At 39.6% G+C, this 20,599-nt stretch overlaps 1 protein-coding gene across 8 annotated transcripts in view; it reads right to left on the reverse strand.

Annotated features, from left to right (window-relative positions):
* LOC142419784 (cohesin subunit SA-2-like) overlaps positions 1-20,599 on the reverse strand; it is a 64,945-nt gene that overhangs the window by 16,728 nt on the left and 27,618 nt on the right. For all 8 annotated transcript variants that reach the window (XM_075523074.1, XM_075523066.1, XM_075523093.1 and 5 more), the window contains 10 exons: positions 18,741-18,820; positions 9,303-9,410; positions 7,215-7,323; positions 6,353-6,470; positions 5,398-5,501; positions 4,862-4,954; positions 4,687-4,776; positions 3,481-3,684; positions 1,895-1,971; positions 812-899 (listed from right to left, as the gene is read on the reverse strand). In XM_075523074.1, the coding sequence (XP_075379189.1) occupies positions 812-899; positions 1,895-1,971; positions 3,481-3,684; positions 4,687-4,776; positions 4,862-4,954; positions 5,398-5,501; positions 6,353-6,470; positions 7,215-7,323; positions 9,303-9,410; positions 18,741-18,820 (1,071 nt within the window). The remainder of the gene's footprint in view (positions 1-811; positions 900-1,894; positions 1,972-3,480; positions 3,685-4,686; positions 4,777-4,861; positions 4,955-5,397; positions 5,502-6,352; positions 6,471-7,214; positions 7,324-9,302; positions 9,411-18,740; positions 18,821-20,599) is intronic.

Genomic DNA, 20,599 nt, shown 5'->3' on the forward strand with positions numbered 1-20,599 from the left:
CAGAACTCTGATGTCTTGACAAGTTCAGTGGAAAGTAACCATGTACTAAAAAGGGTGTTCACAGAGACTAACTTTAGCTTAGCTTCTCAGGATTTCTCTGCAGTCTTTGGTGAAAGGCAGACTCCTCCAGAGGGTAATTCAGAGCAGAAGCCAAACCTTGGTGCTCTGATGCTCCATCTAAAGGAGTCCACCTCTACCCACTGGCTGCAGACTCTCTCTTCCCAGCTAAATTTCACCCCTTTCCAAATAACCTCAAGTTCTGTCCTGAGAACAGAGGCTGATTAATATTCATGACTGCTTGAGTACTTCACCTTGTAATCTCAGGATATACACCTCCATCTTGGCACAGCCAATTTTTGAGTTGAGGCAACCAGACAACCAAAAGGCTGCAGTTGAGACAACTGGTAATTACAAACCATCTTCACCCAAGAGTCAATCTGCAAGCAACGGGTCCAAAGCATTCCACTTTCTGGTTACATGCAATCTATAAGGGGCTCCTCACAGTCCCAACAATTTCATATGTACTGAGAGCAAGACTGTGCAATCAATGGGAAGTACTGAGCATGACAAAGGATCAATCCTGATGTCAGATGATCATCATAGTTTTGGACAATCTCCAAACTAAACGAATCTATGGCATGAATTTACCGATTCCAATAACGTTACACCAAAGACAGCCTCAGTTTCCCAGAGATGGAAACAGTATCCTCCTGCCTCATAGGACATTGATATGTAAGATTATTTAATATTTCCTAATTTTCCTGCTTTCAACAAGAAAAACCTCTTTCAATGTTAAATATTAACAACTCACCAGAACAGGCAAACTCCTATGTTCCATTTCAAACACCAGCAACCTTAAAGTCTTGTCATACAGATTCCACTTGGTGAGATCATGGGCACTGCAAGTGAAAAAGAAACAATAATGATACACTAACCAACAAATGAAATCTCACCTGAGCAAACAGGTTAAATGTATCCTATTCTTGCCTTCATCTGATGTAGAGCAATAACTTTAAACAACTAATTATTAATTATTTGGGGGGGGGGGGGGGGGGGGGAGGGGGATGAAATTGAGTTTTTCCTGATCTAACACTGCAACCTTTAGCCCATAGCTTTAGTCTGCATTCCTACCACAAAACTGCAGTGTTGTGAGGTGAGGAAAAAGAAGCCTGAGCTCTTTACCCTTTCTTATACTCTATCCACACTCTATAAGTGTCCAAAAAGGTCTAAAGAACAATTTCCCCACCCTGCCTTAAAAAAGTATTTCTACTACCCTTGAGTGTTCACAACTCAACGTTAGACTTCTCTTTGCAAAAACAGAGCAGCCCTAGCATGCAGAATAGGTAAAAGACACATTGAGAAAGCAGCCCAATTCCCCCACCCTTTACTATCTTGCATGATAATTTACTTGGTGAACAATCACTGGAGAACCAAGCTTTTGAGAAATCCATCTTTTAACACAAAAAGATCAAGTAAACTAAAACAAACAAAGCAGATTACATCTGCTGGGAAAAAAGACTGCATTCACTATACTCTCTTCAGACTGACCACCAGTGTTGACAGCAAGGCAATGGAAAAGCATCCAGCTAGGAGGGAGGCACCACAGAGAGGATCTCTGTGTCCACTCTGACATCCCAACTCTGTCGCACACACTTCTTAGCCATATTAGGGCCGATGCTCCAACCTCAGTAAGGAGTCCAAAAAGAATTCCATATCTAAGAGTACAGTTCTGTTAAGAAAAAACTAAACCTTGCAGCACCTCTCACAGGGATCATTTTCATTCTCTTATGAAAAATCTTATTAAAGCTAAAAAACAAGAGCAATTCTCACTTTGCACCTGTTAGGTCAACACTTAAGTATATGGGGAAGTAAAGTGTGTAAATAAACATCTCACTTATGAAAAGCTGCTACTCTTCTCAAAGCTGAGTTCATCCGGGAAATTTCTCCTGCATCCGTACAAAATCCTTCTTCCTAAATTATGGAAGTTTGGGAAAGAGAAAGGAATTAGCCAGTGCGGGGCAAGGTAACTGCTACGTTCTCTTCCCAACCAACCCACAAGCTTGAATTACTCTCCTCCAGCACTCCCCAGTCCCTTCACCTTTAACCATGCTACTCATATCTTCCTCTACAGTAAAAAAAAACCCAACACATTGACTGCACAGAAGTTTTGTATAAGGAAATGTCCCTGTTGTTAATAAACCCATGGCAGCCTCCCTAGACTACAGTATTGCTAACACAGAGTACAAACTATCAATTAGGCTAATACAGAAGTGCTAACCCTCGGACTCACAGGCCATTCATGGTCCCTCACACAGTTGTTAGGGATCTCTGGAAAGCTAACTGTTCACATGGTGCTGACTCTCCTTGCTTCCAGCTGCCAGATCACATTCAAAGATAGCTAAAAATATATTAAATACTTTCCCATAGATGCAATTGCTGTAGTTTCCACAAGTATACTACGTGATTATGGGAGTATATACAACCAGGAATTAGAAGGGAGGGGTTCCAGGAGAAAATCTCTTTATTTAGATATGGATCACACTACGAAGGAGTTGAAGAATCCCTGGTCTAGCACTTATCTTGTTTCTCATAAGTACACATTCTCCCACATTGACAGAGATATCTATTTAAGACCAACAAAATAAATCCAATCTGAGGTTAGGGGATTTTTTGGCTTGACACATTTTACAATATCCCAGTGTCCAATAAAAACCTGCCAGTGTTAACTCTCATACCACGGCATGACACCTGTTCATGACGGCACAGTTGATCAGATCAGCTGCGGGCTTCTGTTGTTCAGTTCAGCCAGCAAGCTATTCATATCACCACCAGCTGTTTCTGCTTTTTAGAAGTAATGAAAAACTTTGAGGGAGACGCTGCAGTCCTCCTTCAAGGGGAAAGTCATCATTTCAAAGACCCCAAAGCTTTGAGGGAGACTCTGCAGTCCTCCTTCATGGGGAAAGTCATCATTTCAAAGACCCAACAGCTATACAATCTGCATTACAGCCTGCTAGTTTTTTTTTTTCCTGGTACTCTCTCTACAGCCTAAGTGGCAGCACAAAGGCCATCTTGTGTACAGTCAAATCTGTACAGAAGTACAGAACTATACCTTTTTGGGAACAGCCTCATCACCTTTAGATCCACAGCACTTCTTAGCAGATCTTGCACATGGTATCTTTGGCACAGTAATGGAGCAACTATGGAGCTTAGGTCAAGAATATCCACAAGACATAAAATGACCTGGTGCTGGTGTGGACTACCTCGTTTATTATTTTCGCCACTCTATTCCTGCCAAAGTACCTCTGCTTCATTAAAACGTAGAGTCGATCTTTTCAGAGGTGCAAACCCATCTTTGAAAGCTCTGCTCCCCTCAAGCAGAGAAACAGCAGAAAGAGAATAGTTTCATATCCCTCTTAACTTTTTGGTCGTCTTTTCTCATAGGGAAACAGTCTGTTTATCTCCACAATGAGTCACACTCACCTTTTGCCAAAAGCCATCTAGTAGCTGGTTAAGCTGTCCCATCAACTCATCTATCAGTTGAGTTCGGGCACAATCCACCTGGCTATAGATGGCAATTTCTTCACTGCAGAGGATATAATAAGTCCTGGAGGAAGCCTCAAGAACAGACATGTCAGAGTGTTTGGCCACAATGTCTTTTACCTCTCTCAGCAAAGCATCCAAATGCTGCAAGTGATAAAAGGGGTATTATAGGTAAATTGTACAAAAATCCACTTATGCTTTAGATACATTTCACTAGGCCCATATGTCTCAACATGAAATAAATGCCAGTCTAAGGAGCAAAGGGGCAGGATTAGAGGATACAACTTTTTTGTCTGGGTTTATAGCTCTTTTTCATTCTTATTGTCTCGGGATCTTCCTAAGAATGAAGCAACTGCTTCAAGTTCTACTTTAGTAACACACGTTTGGCACTACATAAAAATAAAGGCAAAGGTAGGGAATAAAAAAATGCCTTTCCAAAGGACAGGTGTGTCTCCAAACAACGGAAGTTCTCTCCCTCAGCAGCAGAGGATGGAGAATGTTTCAGATCATGTCAGCAACTGGGGTCTTCACTCTTAGTGAGACGAGGTAACTTCTGCCATTCTGCTGACTCTCTCTCTTCCAGTTAACATTTTGTGCTGAAATTAACCTAGGAGTGCTCGCCTAACATTACCTCCCTGTAAACATCCCTGCTTAAGAATACGTTATGCTATTTCAAGGATTTCATCTATCCGTTTCTGACCACCCCTCTCCCATCAGCAGATATACTATCTCCATTCTTATCTTTCAGTTACTATCCTTCCCCAGCAGCTGGGAGTCAGTCTCCAAGGAGAATGAAACCTATTCTGTAGTAAACTCCTGGGAGGCACCAGCTTAGACACATGGCATAACCCACCCTCTGCCTACCCAACAATGAAAAACCCAGGGCCGGGCCTACCACATGAAACCACAAATCACTATCTGCCAGGGCCAGTCACAGCATATCAGAACTGACAAGCACTAAGGCTTTTCTTTGGCAGACCCAAATAAAAAAAGTAAAGCCTGAATAAGACCACCTTCCTCAAGGTATGAGACCATTTCTTTATATGGCAACAGTCTCCTGCTTGTTCCAAGTCACACTAAACTCTGTACCTTGTCACATAAATTTAGTACATTCCACATGAACTGACTACCCCAATTTCTATTCACCTTCTCTAGATGTCCCGTACTGTAAACATCTAAATCATAATACTGAGGAATCTGCAGAAGATTTGCCACTTTTTGTGCATCTGTTGAATACTGCAGAGAAAAAACAGGATATGAGTATACTGTAGGAATTTTAATGAAATATTTAACATGCATTCACAGAGCAGCTGTTAGTTACCTTTGCCAAGAGCTGAGGAAGCACCATAATAAAGTGTTCAGTAATTTTGGTACAATCTTCCAATTGTATTTTCTTCTCTTTTACTGACAGAATCTGCAGATAAAGCATTTTGTTTCAATTATAAAATCTCTTAGCTTTGAGTGTAATTTTACATGTAACCCAAGGTTAACTCACATGCCTTTGTCTAAAGCATATCAAGCTAAGATAAAGATACTTTTCCATGGAGATAACCAGATGCTTTTTTATTTTTTTGTTAACCTTAAATTAGATGCAAATCACTGAACAGCTATATCTGCTGGATAAAACGCTCACCATTTGTCAATAACATGCTTCAACTGGCTTTCCTCTAATGCTCATCTTCTTCAACATCCACTACTAATAAGATCTAGAGGTCAAAAGACATTGTGTCGTTTCATAAAAATAAGCCATTTTATTTCCAAAGATATACCTACCACTAGGAACATGCTGTCTGGCAAAGCACATAAGACAAAGAGAATGTGATTACAGGACAATAAATAAGACTAAGACGCACTGACTTTTTTGGCTGCACCTCTGCCCACTGGAGGATGACCTTCAGCAGCTTCTCTAACCGTTGCGAGGATAATTTCAATGAGAGCACTTTCATGGGCATCACTCAGTGCTGTAAGTAAATCAGTCTCCTTTCAGCATCACACAAAAGAAAAATGAAGATGCAGCAACAGCTAATGTAAAGCCTACTCATTTATCTGAGCAACTGTGGAAGGACACTACAGAAAGAAAAATGCAGTGTTGCTAAATAAACACCTAGAGAGGTTTTGTTTTAATTTGAAGAAAATTATTTTCTACATTTACTGAACACAAAAGCAATTATTCCTCTCATGGCTAAACTTTTTAGGGCAGTTGGGCTCCCAAAACCACAGGCAGCTTTAACGAGGCCTACTCCTGCTGACTACTATCTCATTTAGGATACTGCTTCTTTGAGTACCAAAATGCTTTAATTCACTGGGTCTACAAACGTTGATTTCAATCACACAGCCACCTCCAGTTCTGCTATAACAACTATTATTTATTTAAGTTCACTTTAAAATACTTGTACAAAAAACTAATCCTCTAGAGTGTTAGACGTCTATGAACTCAGCACATTACTCATTTTCTTTTCAGGCATGAACAACAGCCCGACAATACTGCACTTCAATCAATTAATAAGTTTTGGACAAACAAACAAAACAAGTGAATGCTATGTAAGCATTATGGGTTAATTATGCAAGTATTCTTACAAAGCTTCTAAACTAACATTACATAAATACAGAATACTGAATAAAACAAATATGTTGATACAAATACCACATTAGCAGTGCACTGAGTTGCGTCTGCTTTGTGGCCCTTGGGTACCACAATTTGGGATCAAAGGGTATTGCAATATGGAATGATCCTAAACTAGCTGAAAGCAAAGTTCAAAAAAACAGTATCAAGAGATTCATTCACACAAAACTAAGCTCTTTGCTTACCCACCTTCTCCATCTTCTTCAGCATTTTTTAATAGAAGAGTGGTCATGCACTCCCAGTCCTTCAGAAATTTGCCTGCCCAGTCCCACAAGCTGTCTATGAGGTATGCAACATGTTTGTGTAGCTAGGGATTAAAAACACAAGCTTATAGAAGCAAATACATCATTAAAAGAAATACAGCTTCATATGTTCCTCCCCCTTTTTCCAATTACAAAGCTTCGTCATTCACACACACATTCACAGACAGTATTCCAACATATTTAGTTTGAGGCTGATGAACATTTAAAGACCATGTCTTCAATCTGATACAAAGCAGGAAAGTGGGGAAGAAAAGCAGGAAAAAAGCTTTTCTTCTCTCTTTTTAGGATACCTTTCCTTTGTAATTTAAGTAATCTCTTTAAAACTAGCTTTTGTATTGCTGATCATAACAACTAAAAATCCAACCTTGGGACTAGAAACGAGTCAATATTTTAAGCAATGTCTGGGAAGTTCTTTGCAGAAAGACTCAAAACTGCTGTGCCTGAGACACTTTGGCCAGACATAGGTCTGCACCACTGCAAAAGCCAAATAGTGAAGTACAGCACTTAAGCTGACAAAACTCTCAGTAAAACTACACAGTTCTTAGTCAGCGTAGAGCCATGGTACTGCAACCCATATCTGCCTGCAAAAAGACACGGACACATACCAAAAAACCCTTGCTGAAGACAGAAATGTCTCCATTAAAAACTCATCCTAAAGAGCAACAACATCCCAAACACGAAACATTTCAGAGCTCACCACCAGAAATAGCTTTCAAAAGGAAGCCAATAGTTGATTTGACATGCAGCACTGGATTTAAAAGGCTTACTGAAGGGACTATTCTCCTCACCTCACTCTCCAGGAAAAAACATATTAATCTCTTCAACTGGTCAGTACTTGCCCCAAACTTCCCTCCTCCTTTGGGCTGAACTTCTTCATCTCCCTCATGACTAAGCAGCCTGCCAACAGAAAAGGAAGTCAGTCCAGTTCTGCCACATTCTCCTTATACTCATTTGCCAATGTAACGCTAATTCTGTCAAGATCCCAAGGATTGTATTTCTTCTAAATGTCTACTTATTTACTCCAAATCACATTAGACTTTTTTATCAGATGAAAGGAAACAAGATTAGATTGTTTTCCATTATGAGAGATCTGCTATCCCCGTGGATGCAGAGACTATTTCTGACAGTTTCACAGGTACCCTGCCAGTTTTCTGGACAACAGATGCAGATTCCACAGCATTGAACATATAATGTGGTAGGCATTTGCTAATGCTTGAAAAGGGGCTTGCTCTAGGCTGAAATTAAACAGAGTAGAGATATGACTACCCGATCATTATTCACATCATGGTACATTTTGGAACTGAAGCTTCTTAAAGAAAGCATAGTATCTTGTATTTATAAGAGGCAATTTACTCAACTTCACAAACACAGTGGAAAAACTGTTCTTCCTCTTCTGCCTGAAGTATGAAGCACAATATGGCACTTCAATTTCCATTTCCCTCTTTATCCAAAATGACTGTGACTGTACTGCTCACAAAAAGTGCTAATCCCAAGATAAATATAGGAAGGCCATCCCCGCAGATTAATGGAAGGCCCAAATGGCTTGGATTTAAGAGCAGGACCACACTACTCAATGTCAGTAAAAGCTTATACTTTCAGAAAGTGCTTCTGCTAGTATAAGTTATGCCAGCTAAGTAAGTAACCTAAGTTAAAAATGAAGACAGTGAGGAGATTTCACGCAAACCAAGAAGGAAAAAAAAAGCATAAGCATTTATACTAAAACTTCTACCAGTATGGCCAGGGAAAGGAGGGTGTCACTAACATCGCTAGCACACTAGAATGAACATTTCTATACTGGCAAAAGTGCCGGAGAGAAGAACTGGGCAAACAAGAACAAGGATGAGGTTTAAAGGGTCAAAGTGTCCACACTGCACTGGGAAGCTGGATAGAAAGAGAAGTTACCAGGGCAACCACTTCAATGGCAAAAAGCAGCAGTGTTCTGAGAGAAAAAACACCTTATTTATGATAGAATATTAGGACCGACACAAAAGACTAAGTAAGACTAGCAGATGTGATAGAAGACTCATCAAAACAGAAATTTATCTTCATTTGTCTTTCTGTTGGACTTGGCTCCACAAACCCCAGAATGTCAGCAGTTCAGCTAGATAGGAAGAGACAGCTAGGAGGAGATTCTGCACATATGAGAAACACAAATCATTATTATTTCTGAATTTTTCCCCACAAAAGTCTTGCCAAAATATTTTTATTTTCATTCCTCTTTGTAAGGCAAAATTATTTCTCTCAGCCGTAGAGACAGAATATTTATTTCTTCTCTTTTTAGCACGCCAACTCCATTCACTTCATGCAACCATTGTTATAAAAAACCCATTTATAAGAGTTACTCCTGGGGAAGATAAACCCTGTACTTCATTAACCTGACAGAAAATTGGGAGGGATTTTTAATCTGCTGCATCTCTCATTATTCAAAGCCTTTACAATGTATAAGGCAACTTCCAAAGGGAGAAGAGGAGGCCATTTTTGTGATTAATCACCAAAGCTATGGAAATCCAGCAGATGCCAGGTGATGAATTAGCTTGTAAGAAGCAAAGCAACGGGAAAAGAAAGTAGAAAGAAAGGAGGTATGCTCTCAACATCGCATGGCATCTGTGGATCAGTCAGTTGTTTCATATTCTCTATGTTAGTCTTGCAACTTTTCTCATGCCTATTGTGCCAGGGCTGTGCAGGGGAACAAATGATTACCCCCAGACAGCACTTCTCTTCTGATTCAGCAGAATAAAGCACATCTACTATCCTCATGATACACACTTCCAGCAGAAAAATGAATGCTTAATGTCCCTCTTAAATAAATCCACCTTCATTCTGAAACAAATGAGAATATGCAAGAAGTAGGCATGCAGGCAGGCAGGCAGAGATACCTTTTATAAAGGAATTCCCCAGCTGCCACTGCAAGCGGTCGGTGTGTGGTATAAACAAACTGGTATAAAGTTTCACAGTCTTCAGCTGATAACACATCCTCACAGTTCCTAGGCAAAAATAACAACGGAAGTTATCGTTCAGGTTTATCTGCAAAGAATATTATGAATGCTATGTCCAGCTTTTACTAAACCTGATTCTCCATAGCCGTGCAACTTGTTTACACAGCTAAATTTTTGTAGGACATATCTAAAAATGCTATCAAACAAAATTGGCAGCATTCTTTTACTCACTTTGTAGAAAAACAGAGGTCTGTGCAAGCCATGATGAATCAGGCCCACTGCATGGACATGAACATTGATTTAAAGTATAATTGAGGTTGATTAGTGGTCATGATAAGAAGAGTAATAATAGTAAAATAGGAAAATCATGCCTCTACTTTATGCTTAGATATTCACCATAAAAGATAATAGCCAAGAAGAAGCCTTCATTTTGCAGTACATATTCTTTTTAAATGATTTATTACAGTATTTTAAAACCTATATTCTATTACACTAGGCCTATACAGTCACATGTAAAAAGAAATCAAAACACATTCTTGATAGCATGCTTTTGACTGTGACCTACTGCACAAACACACTCAAAGTCACAATTTTTTTCATTCAGCTACACATGTTGAGAATACTACATGCCAACTAGTAAACCTAGAACACTCTATGAGAGGTAGAAATGGTATTAATATCCACCTTTTACAAAAAGAAAACTGAGCATCAAGGTTGAATAACCGACCAAAGAGATACCAAAGAGTGAAGCCCAAAGCAAGGATTACAGTTTCAAAATGCCTGCTTCTTACTGCCATAGCAATGTCATTAGACTAAGCTACTTCAGAGAATGAAAGAGCAACATATGAGATCCTTTCACTTACCACAGCCAGGTGAGGGGTAAGGGTTTTTATTTATTACTGCACTCAATCCTCAGGTAGTAACCGTTTAAAACCATCTACAGCTGCGGTCCAACACCTTCTCTAAAACTGAGGACTCATGCTTGCTCTTCATTTGCTGGGAGTGATGTCTTACAAAAATTAGCAGCCCTTCCTGTGCTTGCCCATTTGTCTCCAAACCTGTTGCATCCTTCAGCACCCTCACAAGTCACAAAGTCCCAAAACATTCTCCAACCCGACTGAAAAAAACTGAGCTCACATTAGGTGAGAGTATCACTGGAGTGTCCATTGCAAATATTTGTTAGTGCTGTCTGGGATTTAAAATTGGGGCGGGGGGGGGGGGGGGGGGGGAGGTAGCACTCATTTCTCAAAGCCAATAGCCTCTCATTTGTAGAAGTTGATACCCCATAAATTTTAGCTTTACAATGTACTTACTCATGTATCACTTGAATTTTTCACATTTTTTCCAAGGTTGCTTACAATGGTCACTGGAACAGTAAAAAGGTCTTTAAATGGAAGTGCTAATGGTATGTCTCCAAAAGTGATGGGTCAATCTCACAAGATAATGCTTGCCCTCAACCAAAAAGAAAAGCTGCCTTACATACTTCAGGCAGGTTTTGGTGGCCTCTTTTAACATACAATTCCCTTTATTATATATTTGCAGTAATAGGACATATATAAAGTGCTCTGAGTATATATATCCTGAAATCAGCATAAAGGAAAACATTTATGCAACACTTATTCAGCCATCTACAGAATTGGGGAAATAGAGTAAAACTGTGTTTATTGAGGTTAAACAGTAAGCAATTGAAAGAGGTAACATGGTGCATTACAGTATTGGTGCATTACAGTATATATTACAGTATATAAGCATTGGTGTGTCCTGTGAAGCCATGAATGAAGTATCAAATTTATTAAACTTCTACAAATTTAACAATTGAGATTTAAACAAAGACTGACAACAAATCGCACTTACAGGAGTAAAAATACATAATATAGCAAGTCTTTATATTAAAAGGCTATGGGGAATTTACTGAAATAAACTAGCAGTCTGACAAGGTTTCTTTCATTCTTTCTAATGTCAACCTATTATTTAGTTCTTTTAAAGCACTAGTTTCTATGAAGCTACCCTTGTCATTTTCTCTCTATGTATTTTTAAAAAACTATGGACAGCTTGAAAAAGAAGAAATTTCTATACAAACATACCATGATCTAGAGTGGGCCAACACAGAATCACAGAATGGCTGAGGATGGACAGCACCTGTGGAGATCATCTAGTCCAACCCCCTGCTCGGAGGAGGATGAGCTACAGCAGGTTGCTGAGGGTTGTGTCCAATCAGGTTTTGAATATTTACAAAGTCAGAGACTCCACAACTACTCTGGCAACCTGTTCCAGTATTGGACCACCTCCACGGTAAAAAACTTTTTTCTTATGCTTAAATGGAATTTCCTGTATGAGCATGCCAGTCAAATGTACACATTTTTTTACATTTGAATTTTTTATTCTTTATATTTCAGGTTTTCTCTTCTTAGCACATTTATGGAAATAGTGAATGCAAATCCTGTGTGTCTCTATTGAAAAAAAATTCCTTGCCTAAATTGTTCGGATAGCTCGAAGAGCTCAACAACATGCCTGCCATCTCTTTGGGTAGAAATCAAGGACTCTGCCCTTCCAGTACAAACGAAACTGTCTTTCCTTAGAAATTCCCTTTCCTTAGGAAATGACCTGTGGGTCCTGGTGGGCACCAAGTTGAACATGAGCCACCAATGTGCCCTCGCCACAAAGAAGGTGAATGGTATCCTGGGCTGCATTAGGAGGATTATTGTCAGCAGGTCGAGGGAGGTGATCCTTCCCCTCTACTCAGCTCTGGTGAGGCCACACCTGGAGTGGTAAGTCCAGTTCTGGGCTCTCCAATACAAGAGACAGGGACATACTGGAGAGAGTCCAATGAGGGGCCACAAATATTATTAAGGGACTGGGAGCATCTCCCTCATCCTATGAGGAAAGGCTGAGAGAGCTGGGACTGTTCAGCCTGGAGAAGAGAAGGCTCAGGGGGAACTCATCAATGTGTGTAAGTACCTGAAGGGAAGGTGCAAAGAAGATGGAGCCAGGCTCTGCTCAGTGACAGGACCAGAGGCAGTGGGCACAAACTGAAACACAGGAGGTTCCCTCTGAACATCAGAAAACATGTTTTTACTGTAAGGGTGACAGAGCACTGTCACAGGCTGCCCAGAAAGGTTGTGGAGTCTCCATCGCTAGAGATATTCAAAAGCCATCTGGATGTAGCCCTGGGCAACCAGCTCTAGGTGGCCCTGCTTGAGCAGGGGGGTTGGACCACATGACCTCCAGAGGTCCCTTCTAACCTCAGCCATTCTGTGATTCTCAAATCCCAACCTCCTTGTTTTTAACTTTGTCTTCAAAGAGGCCAGGAATTTGCCCCAGTTACATTAATCTACAGCAGTGTTATTTCCTCCCTCCTCAAGACAAGAGTAGGCCAGGTGCAACAGCTCTGGCCATGTATGAAGCACTCCCTAATAGCACAGAAGCAAAGGAGGGGAAAACAACACATTTTCTTTGCAGCACAGGCTGACACTCATGACATCACTTGAGCACCGGATCTTTTTTTTCTTTCTTGAATGGGAGGAAATACCTGCATGTACTGCTACTACTTTTCACATACTGCTCAACCACTACCCTCTGTGATGCAATGAGGTTTATACTCATAAATCCCACTCAAATGAGTGCTTAGGGGTTTTACTTGCCTCTGGAAGTAGCAGCACTTGACTACACCTGCTACCACTACCACTAATACTACCACAGTAAACGGGTGCCTTTCTTTTTTACATACATAAGCCAATCATCAAACATTCAAAGAATACTTCAAATACAGCAATAATACTGCTGCAAATTTACAGCCTTCAGAATGCCAAGCAACACATAAAGGTTAAGCCAGAAGTGCCTGCCAGTGTTTAGGTGCCTAAAAATAAACAGGCATGGCCTTCCACATACCAATGTCATGACATACCATCTTCTCTGCACTTCAGTGTGAACATGTCATGAAGACAAAGTCGGGATATTCTAGGGGGAGATCACAGACCCATTTTGTTCTGCATATGGCACCAGCTGAAAGATTTCATATCTTGCTTTTTGTTCCATTTTACTGTACACAAGAGACACAACTGCTGGAGTCGCCTCTCTTGGTCTGTGCTATTGTTTATACCAAGGATAACCATCAAAATCACGACAGTAAAATAAAAATGCACCTGATGCACTTTTCAAAGTTTTATTCTTTTTGTTTCTAATGGCTGTGCAGGGAAAGATCTGTCACACGTTATGGGGACGTTGGTAATCCAACATATAGCATCTCAGTCAAAAAAATCTGTTAATTTTACATTTAAAATTAATTCAAGTTAAACATCAAAATCTGCAAATACGTTATAAACCATTATTCATGCACTGAGCACTATCAACCAAAAAATATATGTTGAAAATATTCTAATGTCCGAGATAAAATTTCTAAGTAGAAAAATCAGCTAATCTGTTCTGTTCTCTCCCTCTTTCTACCCTGCTGTCATTGAAGGTATTTCAAGACGACACCTTGGTCATCAGAGAGATGATAACATGGTTGCCACTGCAATATAGTAAGAGTCCTTTCCCACCCACTTTAGAATAGGATTACTATGTTGCAATACACTGTGATTCTATGATTATGCTGTGACAGAACAGAGGAAGATGCACGTTAAAGAGATGCTGTATGGTATGCTGTTTTGGTTAAGAAACATAACCCTAGGAGACATGCAAGTCTTATCTTTTCTTGTTAACTCTTCAGACAGGAAAGATAAAAATTTCAGAATAGATCTCAAGGTTCTTGAATAGAGGTGCATGATGGCAGAAAACTGCTGAAGGTAACTTCCAAGAAAGCATAAACCTGAGAGGATGGAAAAGAGGAAAAGACAGAGGAGAAAGGCCATGCCTTTGCTCTATTTTGGTCTTTCGCTTTTGTTTTGTTTGGAATAGGCTTGACAAAGCACTACTGTAACTGCACCTGAATAGGGGTGTGGTGGACCTGAAGGAATCACAGAGGAGCTGTGAGGAGCTCTGTACCATTCCCTTTTGATAGTGCCTAATCTGCTACAAGCAAGTTACTGATGCAAGAAATCAGAACTGTGCAGTATAATTTACTTCACTGCTTCATATGCTACTTCTATCAACTTCAAGACAACATTTCTTTATTTTTCCCAAAAGCCACTAAACTAGACAAAGGTGGATAATTTCCTTATTTGTATGCAAAGCATGTCTCTCTTTTCAGCTTATTTTTTACAATCACATGAAAACACTTTTTATAACAACATTTAAGCCTTCAATAAACTTAACTAGTTTTCTGCACAATGGCTTGTCTGAATAACCTTGCTAGATACAGTGCATTTGCCTAACAAATGTCAATTTCTCCTCTAAAGTCCATGGCTTAGCTATGAAATAACACTACAGAATCACAGAGTTCAACTCTCTGCTGACACTGAATTACTTGTCATGGGACATCTACATCTACCACTAGAACTAATAATATATACTACATTATTTGCCATGGCATCCTTTGCTAAATGCAGTTTTCAAGTTTCTCCTACAGTGTAGCCCCTCCCTCTCCAAACTAAAACATCTTTCCCAGTCTAGTTGAGGATCAGAAGGGAGACTTAAGATTTTTAAGCACAACAGTGATGTACCCCTATTTGACTTGGGCCTCCTGTGCTAAGCAGGACACTGGGAACTTACAAGCCTCAGTTTCTTGACTTTTAAGTTGGATTAACTCTACTGACCACTGTCAAAGCACTGTGGTGAGAGTTAATGTATTTATCAGCTCCATTAAATAGTTTTAAAACTATTTATGTCTTGTGTTTAAAACTCAGTTTAATTTCTAGTTACATTTAACTAATGTAATACAAAGTAATTTTCCCCTTTGCTAGTTATATATTCAAGCTATTTGTAGATTTGTGCCCCTACCTGCACCACTTGTAACCTTTCCTCATTCATCTACTACCGTTACCTAATTACTTTTGCTGCTCTTTTCCAAAATCCCTCTACTCTTCTAGGCAGTTAAGCACACAAAAATGAACAGAATTGTCTGGCAGTAGGCACACTAAACTAATTTGCCTCCTAAAGGGCAATGTTTTCAGTAAGATTCCTTGGTCTCTCATTGTCACTCATGTTTTCTCCCTCTTTATGTCCCTTCTTAGTTCTATTCCCTCTCAGATCCTTTGCAACATTAATGCTAACAATTATACATAATTCAGTAGCATTAATAATTTCTATTATGCTAAGCCTCATAGGCTCATTTCAGTTTCGGGATCGCATCATGCTGTGTAAAAATAGAAATCTACTAGCCCAAAGACCTTGGCATTCAATTGAGACAACGTGCAACAAACAAGAAGTAAAAAATCTCAGCTCACAGAGATAGACAAGATGAAAATACAAATATGGATTTGAGAAAAACAGGTATATGCATAGCAAGAGGGTTTTGAATCAGCACAGGAATTATTTTTTAATAATGCAACACATCTAAGTGAATTGCAAAGATCAGTGTTTTCACTGCCTCTCTAGCTAGCAAGAGAGAGAATGTAAAGGCCAGCATAGCAATGTTATAGGCCAGTAGTATGCAGAGTAGTCAATGTATATTCCACAGGACTGGAATGCAGTGATGGTTAAGAGACGGTCAAAGCTGTTACTAACATACACGGAGCACAGCTCCACTGCAACCATAACACATCACAAAAATAATTAATTGGCAATGAGGTCTTGCTACTATACTCACCCCAAATACAGTTATGGAAGCCAGTAAAAGAGAGTTACTGATATAGTAAATTTTCCACAAGAAAGTCACAGAGCACCCAACGGACTAACTGGAGGAAAAAAGTTACTCCTGGCCTTGCTTCTTGGCAACACATGTCATGAAACAACAAAAGATTTATTCCAAGATTAGAGACATGTTCTAAAGGTCAGTACCTCACCAGTTAAGATTTTATTATTTGTTAAAAATAATCCATGATTCCAAATCAAATATAGGGAGTTCATGAGACAGAGGTTCTTGCCAGTAGCTTTCTTTTCTTTCTATTCTAAAAATAGAAACTTGATCTGAAGGGTCATTCATGTCTCACTAAAAATGCAAGTTAGGCAACTAGAATTCAGTTGCCAAATTCGCAGATGACAAAAATGAGCCATCCACAGAGAAGCCAATACAGCATAACAAAAGCAGCAAAAAATTTGATTACATCAATGCATACAAGTAGAAGTGCCATTTATAGAAGCTGTCATTTATTATTCTTTAAAGGCAGGGGAGTTGCTGTCCCCAACCCCATTTCATGCTTTACTGCATGTATCAAGCAGCATTACTGCTCAATATCCAGATACTGGTTTTGAGCTATGAGACACACCTATCTGAGACACATTAGCCCCGAAATTTCTTTGCTTCTGCAATGCCAGCAGCGAGTCCTTTCTGACTGAGGCATAAGCTTTTCCCCTGCTAGAAAAGCATCTTGATGCAGGCTCTTATTAAGAAGTCTGTACATGTGACTGTCTATATTGCCTGCATTCTCTTCACACAGGTTTTATAGACTGGCCAGTACTAGTCTTATCAAAGAGAAGAGCTGTCATTGAATTTGCTTATTGAGTCCCCAGTTCCCACTTTCATCACTCCAACAATTAAGCCAAATCACCAGGGCTCAGCAAACTGGGGGGAGAGGGGGGCAGAAAGGAGAATGGCTATGCAACAGATGAGCAAAAAGAAAGAGAAGCATGTATTTGCTAGGCCTCCACACAGCCTAATTAAAAACAATTTCAAAATTTATTCATTTCAGTTATGGAAACTACATTTTATGACGGAAAAATGTCATTCAGAAAACTTTAGAAGTCATTTATTCACGTTGGAAATCATATTTAACAAAAAATTGGAAAAAATTGCTTCAGGGAAAAAGAAACATTGATCAAACTTTTATAGCTGCAGCTTGCATTAATGAGAACATGATCCCTTATAATAAACCCAGAGATGATAAACAGCTGCAGTGCCAATATAGCACTTGTTAGTTCAGATAAGAACAAGGGCAGCCATAACTGGTGTACAGCATCTTTGTACTTCAACAATGGTGTGCTGCTCCTCCTAGCACAGGGACACGTTATACACATAGACACAGTACTGTGCTTTGTTTCAATAGCTACACACCATGGAGAACCAAGGGATGTAGAAATGGACGTTGTAAACACAGAAACAATATAACCCTAGCTACTACTAGTGAGGCCCAAACAATGGTACTCCCTTCAGAAAAGCATACTATGTTCACAGCATCATATGCTGTTCTGATGTGTATGTTGAAGTAGGCCTAGAGAGATGCCACTCAAATCAATGGAGTGTGAAGTGAGATAGGAGACCAGACTATAAAGCAGCACTTCAATATACAAACGTACTTGAAATTTAATGCAAATACTTACAGCATCATATTATTTGGTCCATTAAGGTCTACATCCTCATCTAGCAATGACCAATACTTCTGGCTTAAACAGAAAAGCAAATCCCACATGGCTATTGGACAATGCGCCATGCTGTACGTGGAAGCAAGCATCTGCATGAGCAGAATTCAACTTATACTCTGAGACAGAAGAGACACTTACTGAGTCCTAAGATCTCAACTGTATTAACAATGAAATGCAGTGGGGATTTTATTCTCATTTTGCATTGAAAAAGAGGGACAGATAATTTATTCTTCACATATTTTGCAAATAAAGCCATTTCTAAAATAAACATGCTGCTCAAGGATGTATCAGAATAGGATTCATATACTTCTGTAACATTAGCCTAGTTTTTCCCCACACTTCCAGCTTGCCATTATCCTACCAAATCTATGGCTGGCAGGTAATTTCCCAAGAAAACAACTCTTCTGTTAGTTTTCCACTTCAGCAAAACCAAGATATCATGCACTTGCTCATTTCCTGTCAGTCAGTCTGCTGTGGGCTCAACAGCTCCCAGGTTCTCTGTCATGGAGCCAAGAATCTGAAAGTCCAAATTCTAGCAACAGCCTCAAATCTCAAGGCTTCCTGCATCAGGTGGAGAGACATGGAAGATGGCAGAGTTTCCTGAGCTCCTGGTCAAGGCCTGGCAACTCTGGGACAGAAGATGGGGTGGGGACCCCATCTTTGGTGGGGACTTCCCCTGAGGCAGGCAGATACTCTATTTGAGAAAAGCCAAAATGAAAATGTGGAATTTCCTTTCAGAGGGAAGTATAAAGATATAAAAATGTAGTTTTCATGCTGAATCTCAGCACAAGGGTTTTCTTAACGTTGGTATTTCCCACAGAAAGAAAATGCCATGTCTTGAGCAACTTTAACTGCAACTCATATCCTGCCAGGAGCAACTGTTTCCCAGCATGTAACTGATTACAGGAAGATTCATCAGGATTGTATCTGGATCTTGTTGCCATTAAAACAATACAGTAAATTAAAAAAGAAATTATTTACTGTGACATAAGCATCAAGAGTTTCATGGCTTGAACTGCTACTTCATGGTCCTTGTCCAGAGGCATGGACACAATTCGATCCTAATGGATGTAAAATGACAATAAAAAGATGTAACATGGTTTGTTCTCAATAAACATGTATTTTTGCTACAGCTAGATCATCTACACTAGTAGAGCAGAGATTTATTTTTATTTCAGCAGCTATTTCCTAAGAGACATAAGGCAACTTGATTACTACCAAGTAGTTCCCCAGCCCCTGAAAATTAACAGCATGTTAATTTTTTAACTGAATTAATCATGCAGTAATATGATATTTTTTATAGATGTAATGTATACGTTCACAAGAAATCAACTACAGTCTACAAATTAAAAGTGACTGACAACTTGTTTCTAAGATGTTACTACTGGCACTTCAGTATGTTAAATGAAGGTAAGCCTCAAATTACAAGCATTATATAATCAGCAACAATCCCATCAACAATAAAGTGCATGTACCTACACATTACAGAAGTCAGTGCCTTGCTGGAAAGACAATTAGGGCTTGAGTCATAAAGGTACTTCATGGAATAGCAGCAATATTCCTGACCTCCAGAATTCACCCTACTGTAACTTGGTACACATGCAAACACCTACATCCTTAAGGTATATTAAACCTTTGGACTTGCTTGTTTTGGGACTAACAGCTTTCTCACTTAACATGTAATTTTAAAATCTCTAGATTCATTTTACTTTGCGCCTTCCTTTTTCTCACAGCCCAGCTACAAGGTGTGGAAGTCCATGAATCCTGAGTTTGAACACTCAAGGGTAACAGAGGGAGCACATGAAACTCCCGCTTGTGGGAAATAGATTGATGGTTATATAATTACATTTCCCATCACTGAGAAACCATGATTTAAACTTTGGAAGATTCCACATCAGTCTGTATTTTGTGTGAAGCTGTTTGAGCTTCTTTTGTTTACAGGGGAAGGAGGTGTTGTGTTTGGGTTGGCTTTTTTTGATCAGTGGGACGGAGTTTGCAATAATCCATTTATATAGCATCCTCCACAGAGGGAGATCGCAGTACAAACAGATGGGAGCTATTTCATCAGTCTGTGAATACCACTTCTGCAGTTGCTTACGCAGCTTACAGCAACCTTCCTTTAACCAGAACGATAAAGGACTACAACAAAACTGTTTAAAACAGGTTAATCTTAGATAGCCAAGTTTCAATCTGAATAGTTTATTCTTAAGATACCAATATTAATCTATTTCTTGTTCTTTGAGGATGTGCTAGAGGTATTTTTTTACTATTAGCAAGTGCTTTGACATACAGGTAAGCCCTGCACCTGTCGCAAAAAGAACATGAATTACTACCATATGCAGGCATTGATTATGTACTGATTCAGAGGGATCGAGATATCAATCACAGCACTTTGAGTTTTCTTATTCAACTACTGAAAAGGCCCAGCCCCGTTGGGATAAGAGTAGCTGATGAAATCATTACCAAGGGCAGGATTAAAAAAGTAAAGGGCTTACTTCTTAAATGAGTCACGATATTGGAATATGATAAAGGCAGTGTACAGAGTCAGTGCCATCACAGACCAAGCTCTCAAAATTACAGCGTATCATCTGACTTGTTCAGAAAGGAGATAAGGGGTCCTTCTTCAAGACTCATACTGACATGGTGGATCAACAGAGTGCCATTCCCACATCAGTGTGATACATGGTCAGCCAAGCCAGTATCTACAAGGTTAACCCATTATCAGGACTAGCAAAATAAGGGACCTTTAGAGTATGAAATTCTTTGTCATCTGCCAACGATCCTGTAAAAAAATCTGGGCCATTCTGGATGAATGGTGGGAGATAACTGACCACGGTGCA

This window comes from Mycteria americana, chromosome 1 (assembly GCF_035582795.1).
Source record: "Mycteria americana isolate JAX WOST 10 ecotype Jacksonville Zoo and Gardens chromosome 1, USCA_MyAme_1.0, whole genome shotgun sequence".
NCBI lineage: Eukaryota > Metazoa > Chordata > Aves > Ciconiiformes > Ciconiidae > Mycteria > Mycteria americana.